General features: G+C 46.4%; 1 protein-coding gene across 3 annotated transcripts in view; it reads left to right on the top strand.

The window, feature by feature from the left end:
* The first annotated feature begins 677 nt into the window (after positions 1–677).
* SGSM3 (small G protein signaling modulator 3) overlaps positions 678–17,364 on the top strand; it is a 29,253-nt gene continuing 12,566 nt past the window's right edge. Inside the window, exons 1-10 of one of the 3 annotated variants that reach the window (XM_085323408.1) lie at positions 678–772; positions 1,764–1,814; positions 10,374–10,459; positions 11,625–11,710; positions 12,917–12,983; positions 14,382–14,590; positions 14,739–14,846; positions 15,406–15,549; positions 15,931–16,126; positions 16,359–16,504. In XM_085323408.1, coding sequence (XP_085179534.1) covers positions 10,453–10,459; positions 11,625–11,710; positions 12,917–12,983; positions 14,382–14,590; positions 14,739–14,846; positions 15,406–15,549; positions 15,931–16,126; positions 16,359–16,504 — 963 coding nt within the window. In that variant the 5' untranslated portion in view covers positions 678–772; positions 1,764–1,814; positions 10,374–10,452. Of the gene's footprint in view, positions 773–1,763; positions 1,815–8,610; positions 8,641–10,373; positions 10,460–11,624; positions 11,711–12,916; positions 12,984–14,381; positions 14,591–14,738; positions 14,847–15,405; positions 15,550–15,930; positions 16,127–16,358; positions 16,505–17,364 lie in introns of those variants that run through there. The other 2 variants (XM_085323409.1, XM_085323410.1) reach the window with 2 other exon arrangements.

Below are 17,364 nucleotides of genomic sequence, written 5' to 3'. Positions count from 1 at the left end.
CTTTAGTCCGTATCCTTGATAGATGTGAAACATAATGGAGCAGTTTGTTCCCTGTTCAGAATCAAAAATAATCTRGTGCCAAATGATGGAAAAGTACCGAGTGGCTCCTATAGTGTCTTACCAAGCGCAGATGCATTTTCCAGCAACTGGTGGCTTATSCAGTCTAATTACATGTTGAGCAATGGATTTCGCTGCCTCCTGTGAAGCTGTTACGCTGGCTGATAGCAAGCTGCCTGAGTGCTTGGTCAGATGGCCTGAATTTTAATTCTCATCGCTTCGTGCCATCTCTTGCAGTCATTCTGGGCAGCTCTCCATTCCACGCTACGAGAGCACCTCTTCCCAGTGCCCACTGAGCTGGGCGGCGGGAAGGAAGCGAGGCTGGAGGGAAAAGGACTTTTTCCAAGGCAAAAGCTCCAACTAACGCCCCAAGTGTGGGTAAAGTCTTTTGGATGGCGGCTTTCCTATTCGAGGTGGAGGAGAGCATGGTGTGCTGTGCCCTCTCTTGCCTCCTGTTTTTACAGGACTCCGAGGGGAATCGCTACCCAGCACTTCCCGAAGTTTRTTTGGACGAGGGCGCAGGGCGCCCGCCCGGGGCGCGACCCCCCCCGGCTGCCTACAGCTCCCAGCAGGCCCCGCGGCGCCGCCCGGATGCCGCGCATGCGCGCCGCGCCGCGCCGCCGGAGCGGCGTGTGGGGCCGCCGGGTCCGGGTCGGGAGCCCGCCGCGAGAAGAGGAGGAGGAGGGCGGCGGGCGGCTGCCGCCGACCAGGGCAGGTGAGCGCCGGCGGAGACTGCGGCCAGGGCTGCGGGGAAGGGCCTGTCGCCGGCCAGGAGGGCCTCGGGGGCCGCCTCTCGCCGTCCGCGCCTGTCAGCCCTGTCCCCCCCCCACCGTTACCCCGTAACGGTCTCGCGCCCCCCGTAACGGTCTCGTGTCCCACTCCCAACGGTCTCGCCCCCCCCCCAGTAACGGTCCCGCCTCTCCGGCACCGCCGACGCGTGCCCGMCGAGGGGCCCGGCAGCGGCCCTCCGGGCCCCTGCGCACTGCCTCGGGCTGGGCTGGCTACAGCGGCCGGGCGCCCCTGACGCGGGGGCTGTGTCGGGGGTGGGTGCGCGGCCGTACCGCYGCCGCCCCGGCCCCTTCCCGGGGGGAGCAGGGGGTTCCCTCCCCGCTCCCTCCTCTCGCCGGCTCCTGGGCCGGCTCCAGTTCACCTGCTGCGCTGACGCAGGGTCTGGGCTCCGCCGAGTGACTCATTTTCCGCACAGCTTCATCATTAGACTTGTTTAGGTTTGTTGGGGCATATTGCTTCTGTGGGCGTGCTCTCCCTGCTCCTCTCTTCTATTATGCTGTGCTCCCTGTCCCCGATCCACCTCTGGTCCCTCCTGCTCCGCCGGGTATACCTCTACTGTAACCTGCTTTTTTGCTTTGCATGGCTGTGACTTTCAAATGGTCTCTTCCATCCATCCGGCTCTGCAAGCCTTGTTCATTCTCCACGTCTGCCTCTCTTCAGAGGTGTCCCAGAGGAGAGACAGTCTGTCTCCTGTCTGGCTGGGGGGGAGGGGGAAAGAAACAGTCATGAAACAGAGATGGAAATATGGCAGTATCCTCTAGGTATTGAGCATAACTAGATATGCTGCAGGCGCTTTGATTTTTGGCTCTAATAAACGTGAGAAGGAAGTCACGAGACAAACGTAATTCCTCATACTTGATGATCTACTTTGAAGGGAGTGAAGAACCATCACAGTAAGGATTTAAATCTCTTTGCAGGCAGTGACTGTCTGCAGGCTCCAGGACAACTAGCATCTACTTATAGAGCTGGTAAGGCTGTGAGAGGAAACATTTCTTCTTTTTATCCGTGTTCCTCCTCTGTTAATGTTTTGTTTTGTTAATGTTTTGTTTGAATTTAAGCAGGCACTTTTCTTTTAGGCAAGTGGATTTCAGCAACCATACCGATTTTTTTAATGTGATATTACAGCTTTCTGCTTCATGATGTTATAGTCTTACTCTGTATGGCTTGCTGTGATGTTTCTGGAGGAAGTCATAGGAATAAAGCAGTGAAAGTGCCTAGAGGAAATGTAGATCCTTTAGTGCTAACAGGCAAGAGAAAAACAAAGTCTTGCTAGATTTAAGAACAGTAGGTGTAAAGTAGTAAAAAAGATCGGATCTTAAAATTACTCAAGAAAGAACTACTAGCCTAGCAGGAGTCAGGTACTACTGTGCTTTTGCAGAGATGTTGAGTGGAACACAGTTGCYTGCAGGATAATCAGAATTCTGGGGGGGCTTTTCTACTGCTACAATGTCTGGAGGGGTATATTGGTAAGAAAGCTTCTGTCACTAGAAGGAAAAATCATTTTGTTATTTATTTCTGGATGCATGCKCTGTATGTGCAACTTTTCCTCTGCTGAAAAGAAGGCTGGATCCCTATGCTGGGGAGTTCACAAAGTAGAAATGGAGAGAAGGAAGGATATGAGAAGAGTTATGATAACTAAAGAGGTCAGGGTGGGAACCAGTTGTCTTGCTAATATAAAGTTATGTTAATTCTATATTTAAGAGAATAAAATGCTAGGTGCCAGCTTTCTCCACTCCTATTTAGGATAATGTTTTGAGCGTGTATCTTAAGAGCCTCAGAGAGATGTCATTCATAGTGATCCTTCCACTAAAGGAAGGTGAAGGGAATATGTGAGGGGCAGGAGAGAGGGGGAACCTGTTCCTGGAGAAAGCTATCTCTGGTAAGGGTATGACAGAGTTAATGGCTAATGAGGTTAATGAGGTGAGGGAAATAATGCATGTGTGCTTAGGCCTAAACTGACTCTCCCATTTTGAGATCTCTGCTAATGTCATTTAGGTTTTTCATCTTTTTTTTTTTTTTTTTTTTTTTTTTTTTTTTTTTTTTACCTGTTGCACCTATTGCTATTTGCAAATAAGAGTGTTCTAAAGGGCAATGTGATTCTGAAGATAGACAGTAATCAAAATATTTAGCTTTTTAAACCAGTGTCTTATCTGAGGTGGCTTGGTAATAGCAGAGATTATTAGCTAAACGATCTGTGTGAAATCAGCTGCTAGTGTTGGTCACCTTCTTAGTGAATTGGTTTGTGTGTTGCAAAACTGCTTACTGCATTTGGTATTTTTTTGGCTGTTGTAACAAAGAAATTGGGGAATGTGGCCCTCAAGTGATGTTGCAGTTGAGGTTGTAACCATTTTGGAAGTGACTGGGACAGTTTTTGTCATCCTGGCTGTTAATCTGAGACTTCTCACTAAAATATGGGAAGGAAAGAAAACTAAAAATCCTAAAGGGCATTGCATCTCCTCTTCAGTGGCAAAGGTATGGCACCCAGTGTTTTGATGCATGTGGTCCTGCAGCTCTTCCAGCTAAATCGCTGGTGATCCTGATCCTTCTCAGCTTGATAGAGATTTTGTACCCTGCCTGGAAGCATGTAGAACTGACAACTGTCAAAGAAGGGAGTGAAGACAAATAGTTTCATTGTATGTAGTGAGTTCTGTGTCCCAAATGTCAGAGAGATGGAGAGGGGTTGGCATTTCAGTTTTTTTTCCTAGCAATACAGGGACTTGGTTTTTGTAAACTCATTTCTATGCCACTTCTCATCAGAGCAGCCAGAATTTTAGACCCATGTAGCTTATATAGAGTAGGTATCTGGGAACATTACGGAAAAAATACTAGTTTTTTGTCTCGCTTGTCAGCTGTACTGCTGTTGACTCCAGATAGGGAGAAGGAGGATTTCTTCCTGCCGCAATTGTTTTGTCTCTGAGAAAGTTTTAGCTTTTTCTAAACATGAGTGCAACAAATGATGTTGGAAACGGAGCAATCAGGCTGTTTCTGACTTAAAAAAGAACAGCCTTAGGGGAAGTGAAAAAAAACAATTATCCTACAAGGTAGGAGAAGAAAAATATGGTATTGATGTTATATGACCAAAAGCAGTGTTGTCAGTGCCCAGCCAGTGCAATATTTCTTGTGTGGGTAGTACCTGATGATTAATAGACAAGAAAAAATGACCCTAACTCAGCAGCCCTGTTGTGGAGAAGAAAAATTCTTCCTGATCTCCAGAAAAATTTTTTCTTTTTTTCTTTTTTTTTTTTTTGGTCTTGTTTTGTTACAATTATTAATGATTGCTATATATTTTGCTTTTCTCGCAAGCATACTCTTAGTTAACTATGCATATAGGTTTCTGCAGGAGTTAGATTTGAGTAGCCTAACATGATGTGTTAGAAAATAGTTTTGCAAATGGTCTTGAAAGAGTGCTTTGGTTGTTGTTAGCCTCTTTAGAGAGCTGAGTTCTGGAAAGGCAGAACCCTGAGGGGGAAAGATCTTGAGTGCCATGGGATACACCTCCCTTAAAAAGCCATTTTCTTGAGCCAAATGAAGTGAGATATGCTTAGAGTCCTACTAGGTGAATCTGACATTGTCATTTGCTCAGATTAGTCATTCATGAATAGCAGAGCTACAAGAGAGTGACCTGAATCTAGCTTTTCTTGTGCATCACCAAAAGAATGACAAACCCCATCAGTTGCAAACCCGCCAGAGGCCATATTAAGGAAAGAGGTGCTCCTCAGACTGTTGATCTTTTATCACTGATAACAGTAGGATGAGACCAGCTTGAGACTCAAACTTTTACTTGGGATTACTTGCAGAGTTTGCTCTGGATGTGAAGAGAGTCTCTGATGACACCTTGTCACTTCTCGGGATATAAATGTATTATAAWATGTGTAATAATACCTGTCTTTAAGTAACTGTCAATAATAGCTTTCAATCCTTCTTTGATTTGTGGAAACCTTGAAAGAAAGTATTCCTGTTAGAGATCCAAACTTGTGTACTGAAAATTTAACTGACAGCTGCTATAGGCTCATTACCTTCCCCAGACATCTTAGAAGTAATTTACAGACTCACAGTGTTCATGAACCAGAGCGTGGAAACGATTTCTGGAATGTTTTGGGGAAGATGAGTTTCCATAGAGTTCTGCATAAGTTTTTTGGTTCTGTATCTATGATTTATTGTCTGAAATTATGTTTTATTGTACAAAAATTGGCTCCAACAGAAGATATGTTTGGGGACTACTTAGACACTAATCACATACCTTTGGGTTATGTTTGTGAATGTGTACTTGATGAGAGATCACATCAAGTAGACTTTACTCTAGACCATGAAGACATGGGCAATTGCCAGTCTTCATTTTGGCGCACACCTGGGTTTTCCTCTGTGTGTGTTTCAAGTGAGGGGAATTTCGCTATGCTGTGAGAGAGAGGAAAGCAGATACCTTGCTAGTTTGTATCCTGGCCTTTTTTCCTTCCCTTCTCAATGCAGAGTTTAATTTTTTGAATACTGTTGTTCTTGTGCTTGGTCTGTTGTAACCCTCCTTGTTAAAAAGGGAGGGGGAGGCACTCTATATTCCCATCACAGATTCTCTCACTGCCAAAATAATGGGAACACCAGAAAAGGAGAAGCATCTCCTCCTCTAATCACGGAGGTCTTGGCAAACAAGAGGTTCTTCTCCGCAGCAGTGCAGTTCAGCTTAGCAGGAATTAATTGTATGTTATGTAAAAGGATAGACAGCATCTGCTTTCCAGGGTTAAAAGTATGGCTGCTTTTATTGGCAACCCAGAGAATCAGCAGAACCCTAACTAAAAAATGTGGGGGTTTTTTTGTTTGTTTTTTTGAGATGCATGGGAAATCCTCTGCTATCTCCACATTTAGAAACAAGGCAGACCCTAAAGCCTTTTCAAACTGTGTGCTGCATAGAGAGTTAGCTATCTGCTTTGGAACCAGATGAAAGAATAAAAGGCAGTTCTCTTCTGAAAAGAAAATGTGTTGGTATTGTGGGTTTCCATATTTATGATTCTGTAGGAAGTCTGTGTTCTGCATAAGCAGGTGTTGCATAGGGGGTTTTTAAAGCCGAGAGTGACACGAACTGTGATCAGGAAGTCAAGCTGGGTTCTGTCTGCCTACTGTAGACAGTAGGAAATGGGATTCTGCTTTTTCATGTCCTTATTTTCAAAATGGAGCTGAAAGGTAAATTTGCCATTGGAAATTACTCGTTTCATCCCCTTTTCATAAACTGGAAATGAATTCAACACCTTCTGTTCCTGTTGGCTCTCCCTCTTGTTACAGCAGACAGACTTGTGGATACTGATCAGTACAGAGAGCAGATCTGCTGCATGGAAATACCTTTTAGTTACATTTCTGCCCATAATTATATTTCCAGTGCGGCCAGGATCTACAAAATGTGTTATTGTAGGACACATGGAGTTCCAGTTTACTTTTTGTTGGCTCTGGTTCACATCACTCTGCTAGTAATACAGCCCTGGTGCAGGTAGGAGGAGGCATTTCTGCCCCATCACACACCTGCCTTCCTGCAGTCAGTATGCGATCGCAGTTGGTGGCTGGGCGGCACTGGAGCCCTGAGCAGTTTTGTCTGTCGGCAGTGGCGTAACGCTGTCAGCAGTTTGCTGTCCCAAGCTTGCGTGCTTTCACGAGGCTCGCAGCTGTAACCTTTGCTGCTTTCCAGGTCTTGCAGTCCCCTTTCTAGGCCTGCCATAAACTTTTATTCCCTCTGATGTCTGACTCAATTCATGTGAGAAGAGAGGCCGAGTCCCTCAACTTTTTGTCCCAAGTCATGCAGCCACCTGTGACAGAGAGCAAGTGTTAGTGCTACCTCAGCACCTCCGTCCTGCCTTTGTAATGCAGCGAGCAACGGCCAGATAGTAAACCTTAAACAGATCGTTCCTGGGAGGATTTCAGTTTACCAATATCATACTGGCTGTTTAACCAGGAGCTGATATGCGTTGCTGTCTATATGGGATTCTGCATAGGTTATTAAAAAGCTCAGATATCAGGGTGCAAGAGACAGAAATTATCTGCATCTTGTCTACACTTTGGTCACACGTGTGGCTGTGCTTTGTTCAGCTGCATACTTACTTGTGGAACCAGAGTTTTCTTCTTGGAAAGCAAATATTGACATGTGAAACTAATGGCATTTGCAGCTCCAGGATATGCCTTTACCTGACCCGAAGGAGAAAATGATGGGGGAAGGGAAGGCAAAGGGGGAATTACTCAGTTCCTGATGAGAGCTTCCCTTGTGCATTTTAAAGAGCAAGTCAGGATTTTAACTCCGCAAACAAGGCCTTCCAAGCGTGAGAGGACAGAAATGAGCTACCGCATTCAATACTGCTTTTTTTAATCTGATTTCTAAAAGGAGGAGCGCCAGTGTAGGTGTTAAATTGCATGTGATTGACCTGCGAGTTTAGATGGTGGACTGAAAGAGGTTTCTAGAACTACACCTGAGCATGTGGCTTCCTGAGGAGTATTGCGGCTTTACCATCACACTTTCTGCTCTCCTAAGACATTTTTTTCTCCAATCTTATTGGTTTATAAAGAGAGAGCTTAGAGAGAAGTGGAAACCAACTGGCAGTCATGAGAAGACAGTGGGATTTATGGTAGGCTGAGTGCTGCTTCATGTTTAAATTAAGCCTAATGGAAAGTAGTGTTTCTCCTTGTGCTAACTTGCTGTCAGAAGAAGTGGTCGTATACACTGTTTCTATGACAGTGGGTGAAAATAATTCTAGAAAGAATTATTGTGTGTGTTCTGGTCCCTCTGATGATTTCCACTGATTGTTCCCTGCATAGTTAATAGTTGTAATGTTTGGAGCATGCAAAAAAATCACTTTGTAATCTGTTTGTCTTCTGTACAGTGTGTCTGCTACAGATATGTTGCTTTTTTGAGGGTTGTTTTAGGATGGTGGTGGTGGTGGTGTCAGGAAATCCTCATCCCAGCTCCTGTGATGCTCTACTGGAGGTAAAGTGGGAGGGGGGAGAAAGCAGGGTGATGAAGAGTTAGTTATAGGGCTGGCACAGTGGCGTCAGCACCCTGTCTTGGAGGCACATGGCTCCTGGGGCAGTTTCCAGCATGCTGCCTCTTCGTGCTGCGGCGGGAGGCTGCTCTGCTAGCTTTCCTGGAGTGATTCACTCTGCCCTTCCACACACCACTGCTGCCAGCAGCTGCGCCTCCCTCTCTGCCTCTCTGGCTGGGGCTTTCAGGAAGGTTTCCATAGAAAACAGAGGCAGGAAAAACCTGCCTGCCAGGTTCAGTGCTCTAATATCCGGCCATGGCCAGGGAAGGGAGCTCAGGCAGGGGAGGCGAGGCAAAGGCCAGTGTGTGATGACGTGGACAAGGGAAGGTGCTCCCCTCTGCTGCACCTGTGCTGGGATAAGGTGAGACTTTCAGCCTCGGTTCTCTCCTCTCCCTCCTGAGCACCTGGGTTAGTGCACTACTTATGGGGTGTTTTCTTTTCTGCAGCTGTGCCCAGCACTCTGGCCCACTCCTCCATGACAGGTTGGTTCCGTGGTGATTGTGCATAAGAGGAGGTTACTAATGAGGTAGAGGGATTCCTACTGGCATGCTCGAGGCACTGAGCACAAATTCAGAGCACAAGTAATGTGAAGCAGAGCAGAAGTACCATCTGTTTAAAACACCTTCCTGAAGGAAGACTTTTTTTTTAAAGAAAAAGGAAAGAGAGAAAGAAAAAAAAAGGAAAGAAAAAAGAAAAAAAGACACCCAGCAGTGGAAGCTCGTTCTGTCTTGTGTTTCCAACCGTGGGCTATGTTCTGACCGTTGGCCTAAAAACTTTGCACCAGGTATCAACTATGTTCCTAAAAAAGTCAATGGAAACAGGGAGAACTGAGCTGAGGGAAGTAAGGGGAGAAGGACGTGTTCCAGGCCCAAGAATAGAGCAGCTGTAGTAGCAGGACAGATACTTGTTTTCAGAGATGTCAAAATACATTCAGAATTATTTTGAAAGGGGAGTAAGCATTGTCATCAGATCTATTTGTTTGGTGTGCATGCTCTATGCATTTGCATGTAAAGTGAGTGTTCAGGTGCTCGTTTCCAAGTTCTTGTTGATATCTTTAGCTCCTGTGGGGAGACTTGGTGCTGAGCAAGCAAGTGGGACTAGAGCAGTAGGCCAGAATTCAGAGCAGGATAGAAGGGCATTTACAGAACTTGTGGGCAACAGCTGGCCACTGTATGGACAAGGTAACTTCTCAAAAACAGAAGAAAATCTGAAGATTTTAGAGTCTGTTGGTACATGCCAGCCTTTCTCAGTTAGATAGATAACTAGTTAGGTTTGGGAGTAAGAAGCCTTGTTATTTGTGTTCTCAGACACAGATACTTTTTATGCATTTGGAGTGTTTCATAGCAATTTACCATGGAGTACTGTAGCAAGCCACTCCTAGGATGCCAGTGCTTGCTAGAAAGTTCACTGAGGTGTGAAGGCAGGAGTGGTAATGTAACCTTGTACTTCTAAGTGCTGGAAACGGCTCAGAAAAGGCCTACTGGATGAATTGCTCAGGTTCCTGCTCTCAGTGGTTTGCAATCATAAGTAGCTTTATTGAAAAGGGAAAGGCTGGAATATCAGTCCAAGGCATACAAATATTAATTTCTCTCAGGTTCTTTCACAAGCAGGTATGAGTATCCACTTGGTGGAGATGGCTCTTGCTGTCTCTGAGACACAGAATTACAGTGTTGCTCTTAAAGAGTCCAAAATATGTATCTCGGAGGGAAGGGGAAGAAATCTTTACCTTTAATAAAGCTTGAAAGCCAAAGAAATTATGACTCTTTATTTGATGCAAAATGTTTATTTAACTGTTCCATTGCTGCCCTGAAAACTCCCTATGAAAATCAGCCTCGAAGTGATAGTAGGAAGGTAAGGAGGGGAACTGTGTGGCCTATTTCATTATCTGAGCTCAATCATTGAGTTTAGTTCAGAGGAGTTCAGCTCCTAGCTTGTTGCAGAGGTACTCTACAATGTGTTCGCCACTGTCTGGTCCAGTTCGTTGTATAAAATCCTTGTCAGAAGCTTCCCTAGTTCCCTTTGGCAGCATATTCCACAGCCCACTACACTTTGTTTCTGCATTTTGTGATGCTACTCCTAAAATGTGTTCTAGGCTGTTGCATCTAATGACTTCCCCTTAAGCCCTTTTTATTGTTGCAGTCCCAACCCTATGGGCAGCAAATTCAGAGAATGATGGTGTATGGTTATTTTTTAGTGTTCATATTTAAGTGTGGGACTTCAATATGTGATAGAAAGGTGATGAAAGTTCACTTAATTTTTGGCATTCTTTCAATCAGAGATTTTTGTTACTGTTGCAGAGCATTTGGTGAGTATCATTGTGGTCTTTCTAGCTGGTAGGTAGATGTGAGGATAGAGGGTTTCCAGTCTTYAGAATTTAAATATTACATCCCTTAGAATTTAAGTTCTCTGTGGGAAAATTACATGGTGAATTTGTGTGTGAGGGGGGTTATCTTCCACTATATTTTCAGGTACTGATTTAATTCTCTCATCAGTTCTTATTTTTTCCTTTCATAATAGGGTAGAAACCCCTCACCTCAGAAAACAGTGTATCTGGATACCTGCTGACCGTTTCTGCCACTCAGCCTTCCATAGTGCAATGTCAGGTAAGCAGACAAAAATGGATACAGTATCTTCTTGGTTGCATGCTCTTTCTTCAGCTGCAGCTTATTAAAAGAAAATGACTGTTTCAGAGAGCTGCTGTTTACCTCAATGTACTACTCTGGTCAAATGTGGGGGGAAGAAACTGCCCTGTTCTTTGTGATTTGGCCTCCTGGCACTCAGGGTGAATTCAGTTTAAGTCTGCCTCCTACATTTTCCGTAAGATTTGCGTGGTTCTGTTTACCTCCCAAGATCTACCCCGAATTAGGTCACTTTGTTACAGTCAGAGAGAAGGTTTCTTGCTATAAACTGATAGCTCTAGGGTAGGGGGAAGGCTCAAGAGCAACAGCAGTGCAACAGAGACATAGACTTTCCTGATATTAAGTCTCCTCCAGGATATCCTTCGTGCTGCTCTTCCACCCCATGTCTTTGTCCAGGCATTCCTTCCTGAGTAACCAACTTACTCAGCAGCAAGGGAGACCTCAGAGCCAAGCCAGCCCTTCTGCTGGTGATGCACACGGCAGGAGGCCTGAGGCGCACTTATCTTGTTTCAAAAGTTTGTGCTTTTATTCCAAGGAAAGTTGTTCAGTGGGACACTGCCTGAGACTTGGAGGGTGCTTACCCTGGACACAAAAGACAAGATGCACACTTTCCTAGCTGCAGCTCTGCAAGTGGTCTGGCAAGACTGCATGGATGGTGGCAGTACCTAAGCCCCTTGCTGAGGGCTCTGATATCTTGAGTTTGGCATCTGGGTGACAAAGTTTCAGGGAGCTCTGGAGTGCTGCTGGTGTTGGGGTCAGTGGCTTTGTAGGAGGCATATGCTTCTCCATAATAAATTTTCCATAGTGGTTCCCTAACTTGGCACATTAGAATGCAGCTTTTCCAAGAAGAGGAAAGATCACACAATGCCGTGGAATTATTTTGTTTCCCTGAAAGTGCCTTTCTTCTAGAGAACTCAGTTTGGCCTTTCTGCACCTTTGCTCAGTAACAAGGGACAAAATCTTCTGAAATTAYTTGCTTCCTTGATGCAGTGGGAGCTGTCTAAATGTCTAGAGTAGCAGTAGTGACAAACTGCTCAGTGAGCCTTTTTCTTGCTGGAACTATCTGTACTGAGTGTGCATGTGCCAAGGGAGTCCTCATGGCTTTTCACTGTTACATGTTTGTGTTTAGGGCACCACACTCCCTCTGCTGGGGGTCCCTTCTCAGCGCTCACCCCCAGCATTTGGCCACAGGAGATCCTGGCAAAGTATACACAGGTACAGTGTGGGGCAGGGAGGGTGCGTTCTCTGGCTCTGCACGTAAATAAAGCGGTACTGGTGATTTATTAGTCTCTGAAAGCTCCAGGCAAAAGAGGGGGATATGCATTCCTCTTCTCCCTGTGATTGGATTATGGATGCTTGTTTGCTACTTCGTATATTTTGTGGCTGCATCCTGGGTCTTGCAAGAGGATCTTGCAGAGTGCAAAGAAACTTCTGTGAGCTATTGCTCTGCTGTTTTGCAACTGTTGCTCCACTGTAAAAGTGTTGACACTAGAGTAGCCTCTGTCACCATCAAGCAATTCTGTATGACTTGTGCATGGCAGGAAATGCTAGCCTCAAGACCCAGGTGGACAGAGCAGAAAGGAAGGAAGCAACCGGGGAATTTTGTAATCTTGCCCACAGTGTTTGCTGAGGACAGTGAAGCAGACTGAAGCTTATTTTGGAGCTTTGCTAGAAGCATGTTTCTTGGGTACTGTTTCTGTGGAACTCTTTTGAGACAGGAAGGGTGGGTGCAGGGCTCGCAGGAATGGGGAGAAATCTGTAGGTTTTCACTCCTGAACAAGCCTTCTGACTGTAACGACCAGTGTATGTGCCCCAGTGCTAGCCACAGGCACAGATGAGGGAAGGTGAGATTTTGGCCTAGAATTTGGCTTGCTGTGTGGGTGCAAATCCCAGTTTAGCCTGTTGTCTTGAAAGATCTGAAAGCAACAAACAAGAAATGAGATAATGCAGGGAGCTGAATTTGCAGTGTGTGCGTGCACTGAGTAAGAAAACTAGCTATTTATTAGAGACACAGACAACAGAGACTACGTTAGCTGCTATAGGTAAATTCATGAGTGTGTGAGGGTTGTGTACCCCTCTAGGTAGAGATCATATGAAGTCCTGATTGTGAACTGATGCCAACCTCAACTGGATGTACTGAGCTCTTCTGGAAAAGAGACTGCTGGGAAAACATGTGAATGGGAAAGCTGGGCTTTACATCATCGACAGAGAAGTCAGAGTGGGAATAGTGTGCAATATCTTTCCAACTTGGAAGTGCTGCGGGGAGGCAGAGAAGATAAAGGTCTAGAGAGCAGGGAGTCGCCTTGCTCAGAGGGCACAGCTCTGGCAATGGTGGGATTTAATGGGACAGTGTCCACAGGTCTCTTCAGTTGTTCACTGCCAGTCTGGTGAAGGTGTGTTCTCCTTCCTCACATCCCCCAGAAAGAAGAATCCATCGAGCAGCAAGAGTTCCGCTATGATGAATTTGGTTTCCGAGTTGATAAGGAAGGTAAAGTCAATCCCATCTCTCCCCCTTCAAATGTATCCCAGTTCCAGCCCTCCCCATGCTCCTGAGTATGGAAAGGTGATTTTGGAACCCTGCCCTACTGGATCTTCTCTGTTCCCCCGTCCATCATCTTTCCTTGTGTTACCGTTGTTCTCAAGGGCTGTGCATTAGAAGTGTTGGTCCTACAGGTGTCTGGAGCCTAGAATAGATAACATTCATTTCCATCCTTTGTGCCTGTGCCATGGGTGAGAGAGAGAGGAAAATATCTCCATTAGCAGCTGTGTGCTGGGGAAAGACAGCGTTCCCAGTTCACAGTGGGGTCCCTATTGTGGTCATTATCACCATAAGCAATGATAGCACACAGTGGTGTGTGCTGTCTGTTGGAAAATTTGCAGCCACTCATCTTGGCTGCAAGTTTTTTCAGTGAGTTCTCTACTCATCCCAGCAGCTTAGGAAAGGATATTTGAGTACGAATATCACACTTTTTCTGCAAGATATATAGGAGGGAGACCAGACAGATGAAGGTCTGGAGAGCTATTGCAGTTTGGCATTGAAATAAAAGACCTACCTGCTTTTGCAAAGGAGGAAGAGGAGAAAGGAGTGAGGGGCAGTAGGAAATCCCTTCTGCCCTCTGAGAGGAGACTGCATTGTATGAGCCCTGGAAAAGACCAAAGTTGTGTGCATGTGTGCCCTGAGGCACCCTGAGTCATAGAGAAGCCTTGAAGCAGTGACCCAGAGATGAGGACAGGACAGAGCAATTTTCTTCAGCCAGAACATTTGATAGACTTGTGTATTATAAAGTCAGCAGAAAGCATTTTGACTGTATTATTAGGATCTGTTTGTTATACAGGAAGGACAGTGCTTTACGTCAAATCCATGACTTGTGGTACAGTAAAATACCTATTTTAGAAGGTCAGCATCAGGTTAAGGCTATCTCTGTTTGTGAGTTTACAAGTGTCCCGATTAAAGCTTTTTGGGGTTATTAAATATCTGCAATGTTAACATTTTGTACCTCATTACTTGCATGAGCATATAACTTCTGCTTTCCACCTCTGAGGCTTGCGATGCTTTTGTCAGCATGATTTACACATCCTTATAAAACCCAGCAGGATAGCTGCTGCCAGTTTGTTGTTTAATTCCAGCCACCTTCTGCTCTGAATCATAAATGGAGACTAGGCCTGCTGACCACATTGAGATTTCAAGGCCTCGGTGCCCTTTGCTTAGGACCATAAAATTTGCTGCATGGAGAAGGCAGTTTGAAACGAAGCTTTGCCTTCCCATGCTCTGGCTGAAAGATGTGGATGTTCTTATGTGCGTTCCTCAGATGGCCGCCCCTGCATGCTTTCTTCTGTCSGTTTCTTCTGTTTTCTCCACTTCATTCCCTTCCCTTTGCTGAGGCAGATGGTGCTGAGCCCAACTCCAGCAAGCTTCTGAGGATCCCACTGACAGAAGAGCCACAGCAGAGGCTCAAGTGGCAAGCTCACCTGGAGTTCACACACAACCATGACGTGGGTGACCTCACCTGGGACAAAATTGAGGTCACCCTACCACATTCAGACAAGTTGCGCTCTCTGGTGTTAGCTGGCATCCCACACAGCATGAGGCCACAGGTGAGAGTGCTGCCTGCTCTGGGCAGACCCTCCTGCCTAGGGTAAGAGATGGTGAAGTGAGAGACTGTTTTGAGAAGGTGTCGCATTATGGCTTTCTGTGGCTGTCTTAATGACTCTTCCTATCTCTATTCACCCTGTCCAATCCCAGCTATGGATGCGTCTGTCTGGGGCCTTGCAGAAGAAGAGAAATTCAGAGATGTCATATCGGGATATTGTGAAAAACAGCTCTAATGATGAAACCATTGCTGCCAAACAGGTGGGAGATACTGCCTGCTGCTGACTGGACATAGGAGTGTGGGGAGAAGGGCAAGATTTGCTGCATGAGGAGGAAGGGATGTCTGCCTAATGCCAACAGTAGGAGCAGTTGAAGGACAGGTGTTTGAATTCTACTGCGTCTTATCCAACTGGGCATATTTCTACTTTGTTTTGTTGGAATGGGAACTGTGGAGCTCCCCTCCATGCTAGGAGAGCAGGAAGGGTTTTGCCCATGCTGCCTGTGGGCTTAGAAAACTCTGCTGCGGTCACACGCATACTCTTCTCAGTGGTGAAGCCARGGGCCAAGTTTACACAACTGTTTCTTGGGAGCCACTAGGTCAGTGTCCATGCTGACCTTCTCACAGGTGTCAGTGAAGGCTCTTAAGCTGACTCCTGGTGCTTGGACAGGGCCATTGCCTTTGGTGCTTAAGGGTTTAGGAGTGGTGTGGGGAAGCAGAGTACGTGGCTAAGGCAGGGGGCCACAGGGAGCTGCAGGTAGCAGAAGGTGACTGTTCTGGTGCTGCCAGCTGACCCTTTCCTTGCTTGTGGCTGTCTGGCAGATTGAGAAGGACTTGCTCCGCACGATGCCCAGCAACGCCTGCTTCTCCAACATGAACAGTATTGGGGTGCCGCGTCTACGCAGGATACTCCGGGGACTTGCCTGGCTCTATCCAGAGATAGGATATTGCCAAGGCACTGGCATGGTAACCTGCTGTGTTGTTGCGTTAAGGATCGTTCCATCTGTGATAGCTTCACTTAGGCAAGCGATATGAGGCCAGGCTGCCAGACTCTCTGTGAACTGAGCTACCAGAAGGGAAGTCCCTTCCAAATGGAGCTTTTCTCCTAGGGAAGGGGAAGAGGAATAACACATATGTGCAAAGACATGGAATACTTCAGCGCATCTGGCGGGGAGGGACAGATGTTATGCTGAGGAGAAATTCCTTCAGTGGGAGGCTGCAGGAGAGCTGCTGTGGAGGGAGAAAGGTATTGGCAGCATAGACAGGAGTGGTCCAGAGGGACGGGGAAAAATTCCGCTCCTTTTAGAATAGGCTTGCTGTGCAGTAATTCTTCCTTCAAAATCCCAGGTAGCAGCCTCCCTGCTGCTCTTCTTGGAGGAAGAAGATGCCTTCTGGATGATGTGTGCTATCATTGAGGAACTAGTTCCGGCCTCCTACTTCAGCACCACCCTGATGGGGGTGCAGACAGATCAGCGTGTCCTACGACAGCTCATTGTGCAGTACTTGCCCCGCCTGGACAAGCTGCTCCAGGAGCACGACATCGGTAAAAGCCTGCTATAGAGACCACGACTTTTCTGGCCTGGGTGGTGTGCAGGCCAAGGTTAACGCTCCTGTTACCCAGAGGGAGAACAGCAGGGCCAGGAGCAGACCTCCTGGCCCTGAAGGCCAGTGCAGTGCACAGTTATCTTTAATCTGGGAGGGCAGCACTTAGGAGGGTCCATCTTCACTTGTTGGCTGACTTCTGTCATGTTTCCTTTCTGTGTCTCCATTCACAGAGCTGTCCCTGATCACCTTGCACTGGTTCCTTACCTCTTTTGCTAGTGTTGTCCACATCAAGCTGCTGCTACGTATTTGGGACCTGTTTTTCTACCAAGGCTCTCTGGTGCTGTTCCAGCTCACATTGGGCATGCTCAGTATGAAGGTAATTTCTGCCTCCTTCTTAGCGTTTTGTTCTTTAATCCTGAGTGCTAACAAGTAAGAAAATTTTGTATCCACTTTCTGTGTGTGGTTTGGCATGGAAGAAGTCCTGCCTTCCTCAGAATTAGGGGTGTGAAAACTTCTAGTGCATTTCTGGACGTTCAGGGATTGCCATTTCCCTTTCCATACTTCATTTGTTTCTCATGATTAAACTCCCCTAGCTGCCCCTTCTCTAGATCCCAGCCTGAGGGCTTATCCTCTCTTAACCAAGAGAGCTCTTGATTTTGTGTCATCTCTGAGTAGAAATATAAAACCAAGGTAGTGGCCGTCTGGGGAGCCAGACTCTGCACGACTGAATGCTCCAGGAGACTAGCTTCATTGTCTAAACTTTTTAAAATTTGGCTAGTGTGCATTTGACCAGCCTGGTCTTTTCTCTTGTTATGTGAGAAGTGATTCTGTGGTTCAACTTGGCATGTGGAGGACAAGGGTGGGCTTCCTGCAAGCGAGGGGGAGGCGCAACTCTGCATGGCATGGTAGATGCTGTATAATGTGTGAAACCTGGCAACTTTCATTCCCCTGTCCCCAGAAAGGTCCCTGCTGCGTTCAGTGGTGGTGGTGGATGCAGGTTAGCTTCTGTTATGTCTGTCTTTGGTGATCTGGCTTTGTTTCAGTGTTGGAGGCTGTGATGTGAAAACATGCCAGATAGTATTTTCGGAGCAGATCTAAGTTCAGTGGAGCAGTGAAAGATGCTGCTTCTCTCCCGAGGGTAGCTTGGACTTCTCCTAACTGTTCTCTATGGATTTGAATAGTTGAACCTGGGTTGTTTCTGGCCCAGGTTTTATGATGAGCATAAAATTGCATCCA

Source organism: Rhea americana, unplaced genomic scaffold (genome assembly GCF_003343005.1).
Source record: "Rhea americana isolate MKP2758 unplaced genomic scaffold, rheAme1 scaffold_85, whole genome shotgun sequence".
In the NCBI taxonomy this organism is placed as follows: Eukaryota; Metazoa; Chordata; class Aves; order Rheiformes; family Rheidae; genus Rhea; species Rhea americana.
The sequence above is the reverse complement of the archived record's forward strand: the minus strand, read 5'-3'. Positions and strand labels throughout refer to the sequence as shown.